The sequence below is a fragment of the Rhinatrema bivittatum genome, chromosome 14, assembly GCF_901001135.1.
Source record: "Rhinatrema bivittatum chromosome 14, aRhiBiv1.1, whole genome shotgun sequence".
NCBI classification, from domain to species: domain Eukaryota; kingdom Metazoa; phylum Chordata; class Amphibia; order Gymnophiona; family Rhinatrematidae; genus Rhinatrema; species Rhinatrema bivittatum.
In genome coordinates, this window is record NC_042628.1 from 76,893,932 (window position 1) to 76,915,617 (window position 21,686).

The 21,686-nt window shown below is 45.8% G+C and overlaps 1 protein-coding gene across 1 annotated transcript in view; it reads right to left on the reverse strand.

Annotated features, from left to right (window-relative positions):
• Positions 1-21,686, reverse strand: part of NFKBID (NFKB inhibitor delta) — a 39,676-nt gene that overhangs the window by 8,868 nt on the left and 9,122 nt on the right. The window contains exons 6-10 of the mRNA XM_029576940.1: positions 21,035-21,181; positions 20,743-20,797; positions 18,572-18,729; positions 12,065-12,181; positions 4,744-4,908 (exon numbers count right to left, since the gene is read on the reverse strand). Coding sequence (XP_029432800.1) covers positions 4,744-4,908; positions 12,065-12,181; positions 18,572-18,729; positions 20,743-20,797; positions 21,035-21,181 — 642 coding nt within the window. The remainder of the gene's footprint in view (positions 1-4,743; positions 4,909-12,064; positions 12,182-18,571; positions 18,730-20,742; positions 20,798-21,034; positions 21,182-21,686) is intronic.

Consider the following 21,686-nt stretch of genomic DNA (forward strand, 5'->3'; position numbering starts at 1 on the left):
CAGAGACATTATGATACTCTCTGTTTTATTCTCCATTCCTTTCCTAATAATCCCCAGCATTCTGTTTGTGTATGATATATGAACACAAGATGAGGATGCACCATGGAGTGATACAGAGACATTATGATATTCTCTGTTTTATTCTCCATTCCTTTCCTAATAATCCCCAGCATTCTGTTTGTGTATGATATATGAACACAAGATGAGGATGCACCATGGAGTGATACAGAGGCATTATGATATTCTCTGTTTATTCTCCATTCCTTTCCTAATAATCCCCAGCATTCTGTTTGTGTATGATATATGAACACAAGATGAGGATGCACCATGGAGTGATACAGAGGCATTAGGATATTCTCTGTTTTATTCTCCGGTCCTTTCCTAATAATCCCCAGCATTCTGTTTGTGTATGATATATGAACACAAGATGAGGATGCACCATGGAGTGATACAGAGACATTATGATATTCTCTGTTTTATTCTCCATTCCTTTCCTAATAATCCCCAGCATTCTTTTTGTGTATGATATATGAACACAAGATGAGGATGCACCATGGAGTGATACAGAGACATTATGATATTCTCTGTTTTATTCTCCATTCCTTTCCTAATAATCCCCAGCATTCTGTTTGTGTATGATATATGAACACAAGATGAGGATGCACCATGGAGTGATACAGAGCCATTATGATATTCTCTGTTTTATTCTCCATTCCTTTCCTAATAATCCCCAGCATTCTGTGTGTGTATGATATATGAACACAAGATGAGGATGCACCATGGAGCGATACAGAGGCATTATGATATTCTCTGTTTTATTCTCCATTCCTTTCCTAATAATCCCCAGCATTCTGTTTGTGTATGATATATGAACACAAGATGAGGATGCACCATGGAGCGATACAGAGACATTATGATATTCTCTGTTTTATTCTCCAGTCCTTTCCTAATAATCCCCAGCATTCTGTTTGTGTATGATATATGAACACAAGATGAGGATGCACCATGGAGCGATACAGAGACATTATGATATTCTCTGTTTTATTCTCCAGTCCTTTCCTAATAATCCCCAGCATTCTGTTTGTGTATGATATATGAACACAAGATGAGGATGCACCATGGAGTGATACAGAGACATTATGATACTCTCTGTTTTATTCTCCATTCCTTTCCTAATAATCCCCAGCATTCTGTTTGTGTATGATATATGAACACAAGATGAGGATGCACCATGGAGTGATACAGAGACATTATGATATTCTCTGTTTTATTCTCCATTCCTTTCCTAATAATCCCCAGCATTCTGTTTGTGTATGATATATGAACACAAGATGAGGATGCACCATGGAGTGATACAGAGGCATTATGATATTCTCTGTTTTATTCTCCATTCCTTTCCTAATAATCCCCAGCATTCTGTTTGTGTATGATATATGAACACAAGATGAGGTCGCACCATGGAGTGATACAGAGACATTATGATATTCTCTGTTTTATTCTCCATTCCTTCCCTAATAATCCCCAGCATTCTGTTTGTGTATGATATATGAACACAAGATGAGGATGCACCATGGAGTGATACAGAGGCATTATGATATTCTCTGTTTATTCTCCATTCCTTTCCTAATAATCCCCAGCATTCTGTTTGTGTATGATATATGAACACAAGATGAGGATGCACCATGGAGCGATACAGAGACATTATGATATTCTCTGTTTTATTCTCCATTCCTTTCCTAATAATCCCCAGCATTCTTTTTGTGTATGATATATGAACACAAGATGAGGATGCACCATGGAGTGATACAGAGACATTATGATATTCTCTGTTTTATTCTCCATTCCTTTCCTAATAATCCCCAGCATTCTGTTTGTGTATGATATATGAACACAAGATGAGGATGCACCATGGAGTGATACAGAGCCATTATGATATTCTCTGTTTTATTCTCCATTCCTTTCCTAATAATCCCCAGCATTCTGTGTGTGTATGATATATGAACACAAGATGAGGATGCACCATGGAGCGATACAGAGGCATTATGATATTCTCTGTTTTATTCTCCATTCCTTTCCTAATAATCCCCAGCATTCTGTTTGTGTATGATATATGAACACAAGATGAGGATGCACCATGGAGTGATACAGAGACATTATGATATTCTCTGTGTTATTCTCCATTCCTTTCCTAATAATCCCCAGCATTCTGTTTGTGTATGATATATGAACACAAGATGAGGATGCACCATGGAGTGATACAGAGACATTATGATATTCTCTGTTTTATTCTCCATTCCTTTCCTAATAATCCCCAGCATTCTGTTTGTGTATGATATATGAACACAAGATGAGGATGCACCATGGAGCGATACAGAGACATTATGATATTCTCTGTTTTATTCTCCAGTCCTTTCCTAATAATCCCCAGCATTCTGTTTGTGTATGATATATGAACACAAGATGAGGATGCACCATGGAGTGATACAGAGACATTATGATACTCTCTGTTTTATTCTCCATTCCTTTCCTAATAATCCCCAGCATTCTGTTTGTGTATGATATATGAACACAAGATGAGGATGCACCATGGAGTGATACAGAGGCATTAGGATATTCTCTGTTTTATTCTCCGGTCCTTTCCTAATAATCCCTAGCATTCTGTTTGTGTATGATATATGAACACAAGATGAGGATGCACCATGGAGTGATACAGAGACATTATGATATGTCCCGGCAGGGAAAGACAACTGCAGCAAGTATAGGGGAGCGGGAACGCCGATTTTATGGCGTCTCACCCGGCTCCTCCCCCGGCGTCCAGGTCCCGCAAGCAGGTACAAGAATTATTTTCAAAAGTCCCGGCAGGGAAAGACAACTGCAGCCCACCTGGAATTTCTATCCATAAAAATTCAACATTGCATTTTGTTTCCTGCAGAACTTTTATTCTGTTTGACCCAACGATCTCTTTAACATGTAGTGTCATCCCTCCATCAATTTGATCCAACCTATCATTTCAATATAATTTGTACCCTGGTATCAGGGTGTCCTATTAGTTAGCCTACTTCCACCAGGTCTCTGAGATGCCAATTATATCTACCTCTTCATCCAGTGCTATACACTCTAACTCTCCTAGCGTTTGTATGCAGATATGTATGTATTAACAACCTGCTTATCAGTCAACAGGGGTAATTTGGAATTTTTTTGCTGTGTCTTCTCTTTACTTAAAGGCACCTGGTCCACTGTAGCATTTATTGCAACCTCTCTACTGGGATTTCCCTCTTCTCTTAGTAACCTTCAAAGATACAGAGTCGGCTTTCCTCCATCATCTAGTCTGAAAGCTGTGCTATCTCGCTTAGCCTCTTTGGCAATCCTTTCTTACCCTCGAGCTTTTCTCATGCTGATTTCTTTTCTCTTTCAGCTTAACCAGATATTATGGCCTGAGTTCTTTTTTGGTTCAGTTCCTTTGTACTTTTTTTGAACGCTGCTCTTTTTCGTTTATTTTTTGAGCTACCATTTTGGAGAACCATATTGCTTTCCTTTTCCTCTTACTTGTATTTAATTTTCCTACATTATCTTAGCCTTCTTGTGCTTCTTCCAGGGGAAGAAGGATCTGATGCCTGCTGGTGACTGATCAATAATCACTTAGGCCCCAGTGCGAGTTTTCATGTTGGCCCCCACAACATAAACACACAAGCCCCCATGCTCAGTGTGCTCGTCAGACTCCCACCTCCCTCTATCACATAACCAGTGTTCTCACCCCACACTCCCCCACCCTGTGCTCCCAACCCCCACGTCCAGTGGCCCAACACATCTGCTTGTCCAGTGCTCTCACCACAGACATACACACACCCCTGATCATGCCCAATGTGCTCGTCCCAAACTCCCCCCCCACACCCAGATCTTGCCCAGGGTTCTCACTCTACACACACTCACACTCACACACACACCCTGCCCAGAGCTTTTACCCCTCTATATCCACCTAGTGTTGTCATCCTACACCCCTCTATCCACTCTATGTGCATAAACACACTTCCCCCCAAGTCTCTCCTTGACCAGTATTCTCACCTTACACTTCCTCCCCAATCTCCACACCTCCCACCCAATGCTCTCGCCTCCTACGTTCCCCAACCTCCAGAGCTCTCCTATCTTCCCTCCCATGTGCTCCCACTCTTCTCCCCTACCAGTACTCGTGTCTCTGATTTCTAGCCAGTGCTCCGCTCTCCATCCCCTCCCATACTCTCACCTTTCTCCATACAACCCATGTTTTTACTCCTCTCCCCCAGTACATTCTCTCCTCCCTGTGCAAATAACCCATCCCCCCTCTTCCTAAGACAGTGCTTTCCACTTGCTCTCACCTTCTACGGATGGACGATGCCGGTAGTAGGAAGAAGCCTTACCTAGCAGATCCTCCTTCTCTGGCCTCATGCAACTGACAGATTCTTGTGAACAGCAGGAGTCAATCAGCTGCAGGAGGCAGGGCAGGTACTCAGCATGGGGGCTTCCTCTCCCCCTCCCACTCCTGATTAGTGTCAGAATAAACAAGAGGAGAGGCAATGGGGAGTCCTGATGGCTGACTGCTCAAGCCTGCTCCTCTGTCCTGCAGGAGTCCCTGCATGTATACTGGCTCTGGAGGCGGGGTCCTCCCTGTATAACCTGCTTTTCTAGGAGTTTTGGGGATAGGCCGGCTCTTTCTTTCCCAGGACAAATTGTGGGCAGAGTAAAAAATTAGGCATGGAGATAGAGTACCTGCTCTCCTGCCTTTCCTGGGGGCAGTAGGTGGACTGCTTGGTCATTCTCCAGATTACGGATCGTTGGGTCTGCACCATGACTCAGTAGCAGCCGAATAATATTCTCCTGATATGGATGCCCAGAGAGGCCAGCAGCCATGTGGAGGGCGGTGTTACCGTGAGCCTGTCAACAAAAAGGAAGATGCATTAAGGGTCATATATTGGATGGGGTGAGGTGGGGGATGGGGGGTAAGAGAGGCTGCAACAGCAGGAAAAGGAGCCCTTAGGACTCTATAACCTCTCCCCTTCCTCCAATTCATCAGACTGCTGTAGGTAGTGAAACTCACTACTGGAGAGAGAGAGAGAGAAAAGGGAAGACATATTACAGAAAGAAAGAAAAGAAACACTGAAACTGGTTAAAAGAGAAAGGAGGGGCAGGCTTAGTGACTCAGGGGCCAGATTTAAAGTTATGGTACCAATAGGCAGAGGATCGGGGATCACAGAGCAGCACTGGGAGTCCTTGAATCTGGATGCCCTAGGCATGGGCCTATCTTACCTATTCCTAAATTCATCCCTGGCCATGGGCGGCCATGCAGAAGGTTCCCAGTATGGAAGCAGCGTTACACAGCCCCCAGAAGGGAGAGCGTCCTGCTCATTGCAGTGCTAACACCGAAAGTCCTCTGCTTTCCTGTGCAAGGATATTTCAAGATTCTGCAGCAAAATACATAACTTTTCATGCAGCTTCACACCTCTGACTATCCAAAACAATCAATATGTATTGAAAACCATTCATTGTGTTGGTGCACCCCCTCACTTCAGCCAGGCAACACCCTCCCAGCTCCAGAGAGCACTGGATTTGCTAAACTGGGGTGGGGAAAACAGGTTTTGGGTCTTGTCGAATAGGAGTAGGTTCACCTGTGAGGCCAAACTGGCAGAGGTCACATCTACCAAATAACATAGAATAGAAAGAAAAGTTTATTTGTAAAATAACCAGTTCAGCAAATAAAACCATGTCCGCAGCAAAAAGCAGAAGAAAAATCCAAATCAAAAGAATACAGAAATTCCCCACTTCTCCAAGTTATAACTCCAAATGTCAGATCTCATACACTAAGTCGCTTCCAAGGTTAGCCCTCTGTTACTTCTTTCCCCAGGTCCTCCCTCTTGATTTTGAATACAGTGCTCACTCTTTACCAGATGAACCTGTGAAAATCTCTCCACTCTATCCTAGTGGCAGACTTCCCAGATAACCCAGAAAACGGGCTCCTTTTCCCTTCCAGAGTTGGCAACACAGACAGAGACAATTTTTCTTGGCTGGTCTCTCTTCCTTCCACTTCCTCACTCATCACACTACATAGATCTCTGCCACTCTCCTTTATCATCTGGAAAGTGCTAGTGCTGCTATTTCCCTGCACTTCAAATCCACTTTTCAATTTGCTTCCGCCCCCTGAGCTAGGTCAGTTTGCCCCAAACACACCCCCAATTGCTGACATCACCAGGGGGTGACAGATAAAAGGACCCGCGGCAACGCTGGAGGCGCCGCGCGACGAAGGAGTGTGACAAAAGTCTGCGCCCCTTTGTTTGCTGAGTTCTTTTTTTCTCAAAATTTTCAATATGGAGATCCCAACCATTTCGGGTAATGGAAAATACCATAGAACCATTTACAGTTAGAAAAAAACTGAAAGGTGCAGCTGCAAAGGTTAAGTGTTCAATAGGCATGGCCATTGTTTAAAAATACAATCCTAGAGGTGCAGTCCAGATGTATTCCTTGCATTAAGAAAGGTAGAAGGAAGGGAAAACAATTACCGTCATGGTTAAAAGGTGAGGTGAAAGAGGCTACTTTAGCCAAAAAAATCCTTCAAAAATTGGAAGAAGGATCCATTGTCAAGTTAAGTGTAAAACATTGATAAGACAGGCGAAGAGAGAATTTGAAATGAAGTTGGCCACAGAGGCAAAAACTCATCATAAAAACGTTTTTAAATATATCTGAAACAAGAAACCTGTGAGGGAATCTGTTGGACCATTAGATGACCGAGGGGTTAAAGGGGCTCTTATTTATTTATTTAAACCTTTTTTATACCGGTGTTAGTGTGAACATCACATCGGTTTACAATATAACAAAATGAATAGAAAATACATTTAACAAGGGAATAAAACAGGTGGGCGAAGAGAAACGCGGGAAAGCAGCATAGAAAGATAGTACAACTGGTGTAGAGTTCTTTAGGTAACTATTGGAACATATCATGTTGGATAATATCATGAATGCTAGTTATTATATACATAATATATATTATTAGAACATAAAGATCACAGTGTACGATGGTAGAAGAAGATGACTGATGGTTATAGCAGGGGGGTTTGCTAGTCAGGAAATGCCTGTTTAAATAACCATGTTTTTAGTTTCTTCCTAAATTTGAGAGAACATGATTCGAGACGGAGTGCTGAGGGCAGGGTATTCAAACGTGAGGGGCCTGCGATAGTGAGGGCATGTTCTCTTGTGATGGAAAGGTGTGCTGTTTTTAGAGAGGGCACGTGAAGGGTTCCTTTGTTGATTGTTCTAGTGGGACGATTAAGGTGTGCAGAGGTGAAAGGGAAGATAAGGCCATTGCAGAAAGACTAAATGAATTCTTTGCTTCTGTGTTTACTAATGAGGATGTTGGGGAGATACCAGTTCCGGAGATGGTTTTCAAGGGTGATGAGTCAAATGAATTGAACCAAATCACTGTGAACTGGGAAGATGTAGTTGGCCAGACTGACAAACTAAAGAGTAGCAAATCACCTGGACCGGATGGTATGCATCCTAGGGTACTGAAGGAACTAAAAAATGAAATTTCTGATATATTATTTAAAATTTGTACCCTATAATAAAAATCATCCATTGTACCTGAAGACTGGAGGGTGGCCAATGTAACACCAATATTTAAAAAGGGCTCCAGGGGTGATCCTAATCCCCATCACTCAATCAATATCCAAATCACTCCATAAATCAACTACTCACACAAATTCAATTATCTCTAAATACCTCCAAAACTGAACTCCTACTAATATGTCACAAACTAAATGACAAAATCCAATCGGACATCGCATCCATACACTCCAAACACCCATGAGGTAAGAGACCTTGATGTCATCCTAGACAGTGAACTTAACCTGAAAAAATTAATTAGCACAACAATGAAGGACTGCTATTACAAACTACACGTGCTAATAAAATTAAGGCCCCCACCTACACCACCACTATTTCAGAACGGTCTTTCAAGCATTAATCTTCTCCAAAATAGGCTACTGCAATACCATACCCTTAGGACAACCCACAACAACTCAAACCCCTTCAACTTTTACAAAATGCCACCGCCAGAATCCTCACAAACACCTGAAAAAATGAACACATCACTCCTATTCTAAAAGACGTCCACTGGCTATCAATCCACTTCAGAATACTCTTCAAGAGTCTCACTCTCATTCACAAAACTCTACACAACCAAAATATAATTTGTCACAACTCCGCATTCCAATTTCAAGCCCCACAAAAAATCACCAGATCCGCCAACAATGGTTCCTTAACAACACACTCACTCTCACCCAAACTCACACAATACACCTCAATTTGCGAAAGAGCAATAACACTTGCTGGTCCCTGCATATGGAACACAATGCCCCAAGAACTACAACTAGAGCCAAACACACAAAATTTCAAAAAGAAACTTAAAACATGGCTCTTCAAAAAAGCCTTCACTTGACACCCCCATAAGTTGACAACAAGCCCTCAATGTAATCCGCTTTGAAGTGCTGAAAAAGTGTGAAAAGCGGAATATAAAAAAATATAAATAAATAAATAAAACATTTTACCCCCTAAAAAAAACCTCTTATACAAAGTCTTTTCCTTAAACTACTCCCTCTACCATGCGATACTTGTTAAATTATTAACTTGCTATTTTTTGTTACAGTTGCTGTGATATTGTTCCTACCCTCTGCTTACCCTGTCGCGGCCTACCTCTTGTTAACTGTTACCTGAAATGTTAAAAAGATTTGTAAAAATCCTGTTTGATGTAATCTCCCACTTTCTGCTTCTTATATAGTTTTCCCTGCTCCACATGTTCCCCTGTAAACCGATGTGATGTGCAAATGAACAGCAGTATATAGAAACCATAAATAAATAAAATGCCCAATGTTAAAAGATAAAACATAATAGCGCTTGCTTCACATCTTAACCTCCGCAAGTCTTTAGACTGAGGCATGGCAGAGCTCAAACCAGGAAAGGATGGTAGTTCTACCGACTGATTCAAGGGAAAAGAGGACACCACCTTGGGCAGAAAGGAGGGAACAGTTCGTAGGGAGACACCTGAATCTGTAAGCTGCAAAAAGGGCTTTGTGCACAACAAGGCCTGGAGCTCCGAAACTCTCCCAGCAGAACATATGGCCACCAAAAAAATCACCTTCAATGTAAAGTCCTTAAGAGTCACTCACTTCAAAGGCTCAAACGGGGGTGTGCACAGGGCTCTCAAGACCAAGTTAAGGTTCCAGGAAGGAAAAGGATGCCGAATTGTGGGACGTAGATTTTTCCTTACCCACAGAAAACGCACTATATCCTGATGCACAGACAGGGCAACACCCTGGATCTTACCGCGGAAACAACCTACGGCTGCCATCTGAACCCTCAGGGAGTTAACAGACAAACCTTTAACAAGACCTTCCTGCAAAAAGGCTAACACATCTCCCACAGAAGCCCGAGTAGGTTGTAACCGATGAACCAGGCACCAAGCCTCAAAAACTCTCCACACCCTGACATACGTGAGAGAAGTGGAAGAGTTCCGGACTACAAGAGGGTAGTGATCATACCATCTGAATAACCCTTATCCTTTAAATGCTCCCTCTCAAAAGCCAAGCCGCTAGACAAAAGCGATCTGCCTGATCCAAAAACACGGGGCCTTGATGCAGAAGATGGGGAAGGTGAGACAGCCGCAAGGGGCTGTCCACTGCTAGATTGACCAGATCTGCGAACCATGGATGCCTGGGCCACTCCAGGGCCACAAGGATGATGTCGCCGGGATGAAGTTCTATGCGATGGAGAACTTTGCTGATCAGAGGCCAGGGCGGAAACACGTAGAGAAGAACGTCCAACGGCCAAGGGAGAACTTGGGTGTCCACTCCTTCTGCACCCATCTCTCGTCGCCTGCTGAAGAACCGTGGGGTCTTGGTGTTGCAGAACATCACCATGAGGTCCAATGTGGCAAAAAAGTCGAAAGGCTTCATCAGACAATTCCCACTCTCATGGATCTAAATGGTTTCTGCTGAGATAATCCGCCTGAACATTGCTTGTGCCCACTATGTGAGAAGTTGCTGTCCTCTCCAAGTGCAGCTCCACCCAGCAGATGAGCTCTTGTGCCTCCTGCACCACAGCTCTGCTCTTGGTTCCACCTTGGCAATTTATATACGCCACTATAGTTGCATTTTTTGACAGCACTCTGACCGACTTCTCTCGAACTAGTGGAAGGAAGGCCTGTAGCGCTAGCCTCACCACTCTGGTTTCCAGATGGTTGATCGACCAGGAGGCCTCCTCTGCAGACCACTGGCCCTATGCAGAACTCTCCTGACAGACTGCCCCCCAACCGGAGAGGCTGGCATCAGTGGTCACTATAACTCAAATCCACTCCTCGATGTAAATTGTCTGGGAAAAGCCACCATGAGAGACTGGCCCAAGCCGATTTTGTAAGGGGCAGAGGTAGATGGAAAAGTTAGGACTTCGGATCCCAACGGGACAACAAAGCTGATTGAAGAGGCCGCATATGCACAAACACCCAGAGGACGAACTCCAGGGTGGAAGCCATAGAGCCGAGGACCTGCAAGTAATCCTAGACCTTCAGCAACCGCTTGACTAGGAGCGCTCAGACCTGAGATTGAACTTGGAAATTCTCTGCTCGGAAAGAAAAACTTTCCCCACTGCAGTGTCAAACAATGCTTCCAGAAACTCCAGCCTCTGGGAAGGAATTGGGTGACTCTTGGCAAAATTGACTATCCATCCCAAAGACCTCAGGCGATGGAGGACAGTATCCACGGCTGCTTGGCACAGAGGCACTGACTTCACTCGAATGAGCCAGTCATACAGATAGGGATGGACTAAGATACCTTCTCTCCGAAGGACTGCCAACACCACCACCATGACCTTGGTAAAGGCTCTGGGTGCAGTCGCTAGTCTGAAGGGTGGAGCACAGAACTGGAAATGCTGCCCCAGAATCATGAACCACAGATGCTGTTGGTGATCATGTTGGATATCTATGTGTAAGTATGCTTCCATCAAGTCCAGAGACGCTAGGAATTCCCCCTTGTGTTCGGATCACAAACCAAAGAGTCTCCATGAGGAAGCGCGGAACTTTCAATGCCTTGTTCACCTTCTTCAAATCAAGGATGCAGCAATAACTAATTATGTAGTTTCTCCCAAACCGCACAATCACAGGAGGCTAGGGACACTGCACTTAGTGTCTGAATTTAGAGCCTATGATTTTAGGGTTACAGAAAGAGTGCTGGTGCATAGCCCCTGGCCCAGAACCATCATTGCAATGACTAGACTAGGTATGTTGGGGGTTGGGAGTATTATATAATAGGTGAGAAATCAGTGGGTCATTTCAAATGTAGGTTTGTGATGCCAGATCCTAGTCCTGGTTCCAACTGAGCCGTAGGTATAAAAGAGAAGGAAGAAATTATCAAGTCAAAATAAGAAGAGAAGGACTGAGAAGAGAGAAACAAACCTGAAAGGAGGAGAAAGACAGGTCATGGGAAAGAAGGGCAATAAGGAGAAAAGATAAGAGAAAGATACAGAAGCAGAGGATATGATGAAAAGGAGAACAGTTCTTTGGGATTGCCATCTTCTGGTTATACTTTCTTAGGATTTGCATAGTTTGGATATAGAGTGCAGAGTCTTGGAAAGCTGAAGGTTTCTGTGGAAATCTATGACCAGTCTAGAGAAGGCTCTGGGATATAGAGTTGGTTTGGTGTGTTCAGAAATATGTAGCTTCTTCATGGTAGAACTGCAAGTATAGGAAGAGTATAGGGACACAAGAGTCTGGATTCTTTGCTTGTGACAGCTTTAAGTGGACCAGTATAACAATTAACCAGACGTGTTAGAAACCAGTTTTTCTGGCACCACTACTTAAAAGGTCCTGCAGCGGGGTCTGTGTCATGGTTGCTTCCTGGAAGGAGCTTATGCCATTCTGGAGATACAGCTGGTTTCAGCACACAAAAAGACAATGAGGCACCTCATTAACATGATCTCAGGAGCTGGAGAAAGATAGGCACAGCCTCAGCATCTCTCCTCCCCCTTTTTTCCACCCTTTAGAAAAACTTACCTTCATGTTCACAAATGTTCTGCTGTCCACATTGGGCAGTTCCAAGAAGAACTTGGCCAACGCATAGTTTCCTTCTTGGACGGCAAAGTGGAGAACAGTTTTGTTGCTTTTTATGTCCTGGTAAAATAAAATTAAAAAAAAGCAGCTGGTGGTTAGCCAATAGAAAGAATAAGGGCACCTCTAAGGTCAAATTCTCTCTCTTATCCTCACATCTTGATGTGCCTCTACAACTCTATATAGCCAAGAGCTATCAAACAAGCCATCTCCAGAGTAGCTGGTGGATTTGGATCAGGGAGGGAGTCTGTCCTGTATCTATTATCCTGTATTACAAGACTTCACTCTGTCTCTTCAACTGAAGTGTAACAGAGAGGAGTAGATGTGGCTGAGTGTAAGTAGACTGCTGTGGGGGACATTGGTTGTGATTGGGTGGGGTGAAGCATGAGAAGCAGCAGTTTGGTTACCTTAGTAAACCAGAATTATTTAAAATGATAGGGGTGGGCAAGGGGATTCTGGCTATGGGGTGAAGTGAGAATAAGCTGAATTGTGGGGTTATTAGTGGTGTTTAGGTTGGGTGGAATGTGGAAGGCAGTTGTATGGTTAGGTGGATGGACTAGGTGAACAGATGCTGCCTGTACATTCTTGGATAGACTGGGGTATAGGAAAATTGGGTCTTACCCGCTAATTTTCATTCTTGTAGTACCACAGATCAGTCCAGACTCCTGGGTTTTGCCTTCCCTCCAGCAGATGGAGTTAGAGAAACCTCGCCTCCTGCAGTCCCTCAGTATTAATCTGTACCCAAGCCAGAAATATAAAGAAGAATCAAGTAACTACACCTACTCCCCTAAATGAGCAGGGGGAAAAGGATAACCATAAAACAGGTAACATAATGCCCTTGCACCAAAATCCTGTGTGGGATCAACAAACCCTGTGCTTCTTCATAGACCACACAGCCAAAACAGATTGAGCAGGACTCTGGACTGATATGTGGTACTACAGGAACAAAAATTAGCAGGTAAGACCCAATTTTCCTATCCCTGTACATACCCAGATCAGTCCAGACTCCTGGGATGTATCAAAGCTTCCCTAAGTAGGGTGGGATTGGGAGAGTCCCGCTTGCAGCAAACATGTGCCAAAATTTCCAGCCCCTGGGGACTGGTCATCTAAGCGATAATGTCTAGCAAAGGTGTGCAATGATTTCCGTGTAGCTGCCCTACAGATCTCTTGAGGAGAGACTGACACTCTACCCAAGAGATTGCCTGAGATTGAATAGAAGGCTCCCGGAGACCTTCCAAAATCAGGCGACCCTGACAAATATATGCGGAATTAATCGCCTCTTTCAACCACCTCGCAATAGTCGCTTTTGATGCCTTATGCCCTTTCTTGGCATCGCTCCACAACACAAAAAGTGATCTGACATGCAGAAATTATTTGTGACCTCCAAGTATCTCAGCAAGGCTTGTTTGACATCTAGGTGACACAAATCTCTAGTATGCGCCACTGCCAGATCTAAGTTTGAGAAGGAAGGGAACTCCACCGACTGATTAACGTGAAAGGAAGACACCATCTTGAGCAAGAAAGAAGGCACAGTCTGCAAGGAAATCCCCTCATCTGAGATTCTTAAAAAGGACTCCCTGCAGGAAAGAGCTTGAAGTTCAGAAATTCTGCATGCCGAACAGATAGCCGCGAAAAAGACCACTTTCAAAGTGAGATCCTTTATAGTCGCACATCGCAGAAGCTCGAAGGGGGGCGAACAGAGGCTCCGCAAGACCACATTAAGGTTCCAAGATGGGCACGGCTGTCAAACGGGAGGGCACAAGTGCTTCACACCTAGAAGAAAACAGACAATATCCAGATGTCCCGAAAGCGATGCGCCACAAACCTTGCCTCAGAAGCAACCTAGTACCGCCACATGAATCTTAAACATGCTGATGGAAGGCCAAAATATGTGCATAGATGCTCTTCTGGGGTCCACCTTCTGGCCGGAACACCAAGAATCAAAAATGCTCCACACCCTTGCATAGGATAGAGAAATGGAAGACTTCCTAGATTGCAAGAGTCTGAATAACCTTTTTCCTTCAGACGCTGCCTTTCAAAAGTCAAGCAGCTAAACAGAATCGATCTGCCTGATCGAAACAAACTGGTCCCTGATGCAGTAGGTTCGGCAGATGGGCGAGTTGAAGAGGACTGTCCACTGCTAGGTTGATCGAGTCTGCAAACCATGGACGACGCGATAATGTCTGGCACCACCAGAATCACCGGTCCCAAATGAACCTCTATTCTCCGGAGAATTTTGCCCACCAGAGGCCAGGGAGGAAACACATAAAGTAGGACGACTGTAGGCCAAGGCAGAACCAAGGGGTCTACTCCCTCTGCTCCTCTTCCTCTCTGCTGACTGAAGAAAGGCGGAACCTTGGCATTTCGGAAGGTCGCCATTAAGACCCCACCAATGACAAATGATGGACATTGCCTCCTTGGACAGCTCCCACTTCCCGGGATCCAGCTGCTGGTAACTTAGAAAATTCACTTGCACATTGTCCGAGCTCGCTATATGTGAGGCTATCACATGCTCTAGATGCTGCTCTGACCACTCCACCAGAAAACAGAGCTTCCTGAGCCATGGAATGACTCTTGGTGCTCCCTGGCAGTTGATATAGGCCACTGCTGTCGCATTGTCTGACAAGATCCTCACCGACCGGCCCCTCACCAAGGGGAGAAATGTTAGCAGGGCCAGCCATACTGACCTGGTCTTTAGCTGATTGATGGATCAAGAAGCCTCCTCTGGGGCCAATGGCCTTGCACTGACTGATGCTGACATACTGGTCCTCAGCTGACAAGACTGGCATCTGCAGAAACGACCATCCAGATTGGAACATCGAAGTCCACACTGTGACTCAACTTGTCCTGGCGGAGCCACCATGAGAGATTGGACCGTACAGGCTCTGGGAGAGGGAGAGGTAGCTGATAACGCTCTGACATTGGGTCCCAGTGAGATAGTAAGGCTGATTGCAGAGGCCTCATGTTAGCAAAAGCCCAGGGTACCAACTCAGAGGTAGAAGCCATAGACCTGAGCACTTGTAAAAAATCCAAGACCCTGGGAACCCGCTTGGCTAACAACTCTCAAACCTGAGCCTGAAGCTTGGCAAGACAGGAAAACTCTCCCTGTCCTCGTGTTGAAAAGTGCCCCCAGAAATTCCAGACTCTGGGAAGGAACCAGATGACTCTTGGCTAAACTGATGATCCACCCTAGTGATTGGAGATGACTGAGGACCAAATCCACCACCGTCCGGCTCAGAGATTCCAACTTTGCTCGAATCAACCAGTCGTCCAGATAGGGATGAACTAGAACACCCTCCCTTCAGAGAGCCGTGCGACCATGACCATTACCTTGGTGAAAGTCCTGGGAGCCATAGCTAGACCAAAAGGGAGAGCACAGAACTGAAAGTGATCGCCTAGAATCATGAACCTCAGATATCGTTGGTGATCCGATCAGATTCCAATGTGCAGGTAAGCCTCAATCAAATCCAGAGAAGCCAGAAACTCCCCTTTGTGGACTGCACAGCATCTCCCTCCGGAACCACGGAACCTTCAGTGCCACGTTCACCTTCTTTAAGTCCAGGATTGGGTGGAACGTGCGTTCCTTCTTTGGAAGAATGAAATAAATGGAGTAGCGTCTGGATCCTCGTTCGTCTGGAGGGACAGAGACAATGGCACCCAACTGATGCAGATGGCTGAATGTGATCTTCACCACATGTTCCTTGCGTCGCTACAAGCAGGAAGACACGAGAAATCGGTCTTTGTGGCCAAGCAAACTCTAAAGCGTAACCGTGCCTTATCACACTTAAGACCCACTGGTCCAATGTGATCTTGGTCCACTCCTCATAAAAGAGAGATAGGCATCCTCCTATCTGCGGAACCAAAAAGTAGACCAGGCTTGCCACATTGAGTTGGCACCACTGCCTCCCTGAGAGGATCCATCCCTGCCGGGTCAATGACCGCGAAAGGACTGAGACCAAGATGGCTGTCGAGCAAAGACTTGTCTCGGAGCCGGACCTGAGGGTCTGGGCCCTCAGAATCTTCAATTCCCCTTGAAGCGGGAATGAGAAGATAGGAAATTTTTGCCTTTCGGTCTATCCTGAGGCAACTTATGGACCTTATTTTCTCCCAGAGATTTGATCATTTCCTCAAGATCCTTGCTGAAGAGTAACTTTCCCTTAAAAGGCAAAGATCCCAACTGTGCCTTGGAGGAAACATCAGCAGACAAATTTCTCAACTAGAGTAGGCACCGGGCTGACACGCCAACATCATAGTCCGAGAAGAGGTCCTGAGACAGTCATATAAGGCATCAGCACTGTACGCCACGACAGCCTCCAGCCATTCCGCCTGGAGTGTCTCAGCCTCAGAAAAAGACTTGTCGCCTTGCAGCTGCTGAACCCAGTGAAGACTAGCTCGCAGCATGAAACTGCCACATATGGCAGCCTGAGCACTGAGCATGGAAACCTCAAAGATCTTCTTGAGGTGTACCTCCAGTTTTCTATCCTGAAGATCCTTTAAAGCCGCTGCTCCGGTGACCAGAATAGTGGTCTTCTTGGTGACCACAGAAACTGCGGCATCCACTTTGGGAACCTTGAGCAGGTCGAGTGCCTCCTCAGGCAACGGATACAATCTGTCCATCATCCTGTTGACCTTCAAAACGGTGTCCGGAGTATCCCACTCCCAGAACAGAAGAGCACTGATCAAACTATGGAACGGGAAGAACTTTGCGAGACCCCAGAAGCCAACAATAACTGGGTCCATCGCCCCCAGATTTGAATCCAGTGGTGGGACTTCAATGCCCAACTCCTCCAACACCGCTGGAATAAGTGGGCTTAGCTCTTCCTTATAGAATAAATGGACCACCTTAGGGTCATCACTCTTGAGGGATGTACCCTACAAGAGGGACAGATCCAGATCCAACGGACCGACCCCAGGCCCGGACTCCTGGGAATCTGCTCCCTGAGTCCCTTCGGTATCAGAGGCAGTCGAGGAAGAATCCGTGGCAGTCGCAGGCACTGCAGCGCTCAGGAGCCACTGGACCCTAGGGGCCCCCGCAGCCACAGAGGTCCTGGACTTTTTGGCGGGCCGCCCCAGGGTCTTTTTGATGCACCCCAACATGCAGCCTTCCTGGCCGTAAAGGCTTTATGGAGCAGGAGCACAAACTCAGAAGAAGAAGACGAATCCAAAGTATCCCCGGGATCCTCATCACTGCCAGAAGGGCCCCCAGCCCGCTGACGACCTCCCCTGGAGACCAGGGACTCCAGAGACAGCAGGGGAGGGAGATCCAAACTCCCCTCCATGGCCTGCGCTGTGACTGAAATGAAGACAATATGGCTGCCATTCCCACGCTTAGCGGGAACGGGTCCTCCACGGCTGGCAGCACTGAAGGACGCCTCCCCATGACATGGGAGACACTGCCTGTGTCACCCACGGAGCTCCCCGACGGCCCATCCCCTCCCGGGGAGGCATCGGGAGCAAAAGCTGGTGCGGGAAAGATGCGACTGTGCGTCCCCGTAGGAAGAACAGGCTGCCCCACTGGGCATCCACAAGCGAGATCGGGACCCCCCCCCCCCGGTCTAGCGCCACAAGGGAGAGAGGCCAAATGAGGCAGGGGAGAGAAGAAAATAAAAGCGCCAACGTTGGCTACCAGATGAAGGGACAGAAGAAAGGCGAAAACACACTGCCCCCGAAGGAAAGAAACAAACCTTGCACTGTAGATTTTTTTTTTTTGAAACTTTGTTAACAAACAATAGGAAAAAAAGGGACGCTTTCCTTAAAAAATGCAGCAGGAGGCTCCTCAAGAGGTGGACAGGCTGTGAAGATCCCACAGGGCATGTGATCTTGGACCTTTGGGTATCAGCCCTGTCCGGCCAGGGATCCAAGCAACACAGGGTTCCCGATCCCCTGCTCTCAAGCCTCACACACCAGAAGGGTCTAACAACCTTCTGGGAGGTGCAGACAGAAGCCTATGTGCCCTTTCTGATTTTTTTTTTTTTTTTGTTGGTCAGGCTGCTTTGCACCTCCACCATCTGCTGGAGTCAGAGAAATACTGAGGAACTGCAGGAGGCACCTCGTCTTAAGTGGCAGTGGCAGTAAAACTTTCTCTGACTCCATCTGCTAGAGGGGGGGGGGGGGGCAAAACCCAGGAGTCTGGACTGATCCGGGTACGTAGAGGGAATGGGTGTTGGCTGCAGTTAGGTAGGATGGATGGAGAGTAGACTGTGTTTGGAAGGGTGTGCTCATGGTGTTTGAGTAAGGAGCAGTGTGACAGACTAGCTATAGTTGTGTGGGGTGGAGTGTAAGTAGGATGGAAAGGGATGCTAGCGATGGGTGCATGCGAGAAGGGGACGTATGGTGGGGTAAGGTCAATGTAAAGTGAGGAGAAATGTGATTGAGTGGATATGGAACGGGTACTGGTGGTGCATGGGTGCAGTAGGACACAGCTGTTTAAAGTCCGTAGTACTTTGTACACACCTGGCTGGTGTAGATTGCTCCCAGGTGAAGTAGCAACTGAATGCAGTACTGATTTTCTTGGTTGCTTATCTGCATCAACTCTGGCACTGGACACAAGACGCTCTGCTTCCTGAAGGTGGAATTCTGGGAAATGACGGCACAGTGCAAAGGTGTCAGACCTGAATGAGGAATTAAAGAAAGTGTTATTATCTCTATACATGTACCCCACCCATACACAGTACATTGTAACAGACTTCCATGCCATTCTGTTCAATCAGTCCACTGGGCTTACTCTGTCTAACTTTCTCTACTACATCCTACCCATCTATGGCCTAGTGCCCATACCAATTTATTTATTTTAAATCATTTATATCCCACATGATCCAGTGGGTCACAATCATCAACATACATATCAACAAATATCAACCACAACACTAATACATAAAACACCTAAAACATATTACTTAAACATAAAAACATTACTTTAAAAATAACCTATCTCATTCCTAACTATACTGCAGGAAAAATTGTCTATCCCTATACTACAATAGGGATTCCTTGTTAGATACTAAAAGGAAATCCCATTCTTGTTATACAGAACTTTATCCATAAAGATATTCTCATGATGATGCTCTCTCTCACTGTCATACACTAGTTTGAAATAATGGGCTTTTACCTGCCTTCTAAATCAGTAATTCTCAATTTCTCTCAAGTTATCTGGAAGTTCATTTCAGCATAAGTGACCCATGTCAAAAAATGTTCGATTTCGTGTTTAATCTAACCTTACCTGCCAGGGAGAGAGACCCTCCAAAAGATTACGACCAGCAGATCTTAATGCCCAAAAGGCTTATAGACTTTTAAACAAAGAATTGACACAAATGGAGGAGTCAGCGCTCAAGCCCCGATGAATCAGACAAAACAATCTTAAACCTAATTCACCGAAAAACAGGTAGCCAATGGAGGGAACGCAATACTGGAGAGACACGATGAAATTCCACTTCGCCTACCCCCACATCACAGCTTCCCTGCCATTACTTACTAGACACAAAAAGGGGTTGAATTAGTAGAAATTTGTGTCTGTTACCACGTGTCCAATTATATGTGCACATATCTTTCTATGTTTTACCTACCAGGAAAGATTCAGACTAGAGGGATTAAAGGATTCCTCATAGCCAGCACTTCATTACCATTTTCTATAAGGTTTCCTGCACTGCAGGAGCCAGGGGCTCTGCCACAGCCAGCGCTCCTGCTCCATTCTCTACAGTACCTCCTATTGGGAGAAGGTGGGACTGCAGGATCTGAGAGCTCCCCCCACAGCCAGAGCTCCTGCTCCATTCTCTACAGTACCTCCTATTGGGAGAAGGTGGGACTGCAGGATCTGAGAGCTCCCCCCACAGCCAGCGCTCCTGCTCCATTCTCTACAGTACCTCCTATTGGGAGAAGGTGGGACTGCAGGATCTGAGAGCTCCCCCCACAGCCAGCGCTCCTGCTCCATTCTCTACAGTACCTCCTATTGGGAGAAGGTGGGACTGCAGGATCTGAGAGCTCCCCCCACAGCCAGCGCTCCTGCTCCATTCTCTACAGTACCTCCTATTGGGAGAAGGTGGGACTGCAGGATCTGAGAGCTCCCCCACAGCCAGAGCTCCTGCTCCATTCTCTACAGTACCTCCTATTGGGAGAAGGTGGGACTGCAGGATCTGAGAGCTCCCCCCACAGCCAGAGCTCCTGCTCCATTCTCTACAGTACCTCCTATTGGGAGAAGGTGGGACTGCAGGATCTGAGAGCTCCCCCCACAGCCAGAGCTCCTGCTCCATTCTCTACAGTACCTCCTATTGGGAGAAGGTGGGACTGCAGGATCTGAGAGCTCCCCCCACAGCCAGAGCTCCTGCTCCATTCTCTACAGTACCTCCTATTGGGAGAAGGTGGGACTGCAGGATCTGAGAGCTCCCCCCACAGCCAGCGCTCCTGCTCCATTCTCTACAGTACCTCCTATTGGGAGAAGGTGGGACTGCAGGATCTGAGAGCTCCCCCCACAGCCAGCGCTCCTGCTCCATTCTCTACAGTACCTCCTATTGGGAGAAGGTGGGACTGCAGGATCTGAGAGCTCCCCCCACAGCCAGCGCTCCTGCATCAGTTCCTACAGTGCCCTCTGCAGGGAGAAGATAGTAAATGTTCTTAAATAGCCTTCTTACCTTCAAAATTTCTGGCCTCTACATTAACGGTGTTCAGTCCACTAGCAAAAATAACCTTGAATTAAAAGGAAATCAAAGAAAGGGTTATTTAAGAAGCATTAATATAAAATAGAAATACTGCTAAACATTTGTGTTGGCAGCAATGGGACTGGACTGAGGTCTTCTCTCACTATTACCATTTTTAATACTTGTCACGTTAGCTTCTTTATATTTGGTCACTTTTTCTATTTTTATCCCCATCTCATATGCTGCACCAATGAGTGGAAGATCCTGAGGAGTGGGAAATAATCACCTGAATGACATTGGGAAACCCATAAGTTGCTGCCAGATGCAGCGCTGTCTGCCCTTTCTGATCCGCAGCGTTGACATCTGCTCCAAGGACGAGAAGGTCATGGACAATCTCTGCCTGATTGGCCGCAGTAGCGACCAAGAGCGGAGTCTGGAGAAAGAAGGAGAAGAAAAGTTAAAATCCCTTAGTTGATCATCTGTGGAAGGATTGTGACAGGTAAGGCAATACAATTTGACAATCACTGAAGGGAGGACATTAAGTAAAACTATTACAGTAGCACATAATTTTAAAAATAAAATCAGCAAAGGTTAAACATTAGCCAGGGATGTGGACATTGTTTAAAAATATTGTGGAAACCCAGATAAAATGTATCCCATTCATTAACAAAGAGCAAAGGAAGACCAAATGACTGCCAGTATAGTTTAATGCAGTGTTTCCCAACCAGTGTGTCTTCAGACCTGATCAAGTGCGCCACGGAAAAGTCACCACTGTCTGATGCTCAGATCCAGGTCAGCACCTGGACTCTGCTCTCAGCACCTCAAGCAAGAAGAGACACCAGCAGTGGCTCTTAAACTGAGAGGGATTAGGAGTAGTTCCGGAGGACTGGAGATGAGCAAATGTGGTTCCTATTCACAAAAGTGGAAATAAGGAGGTG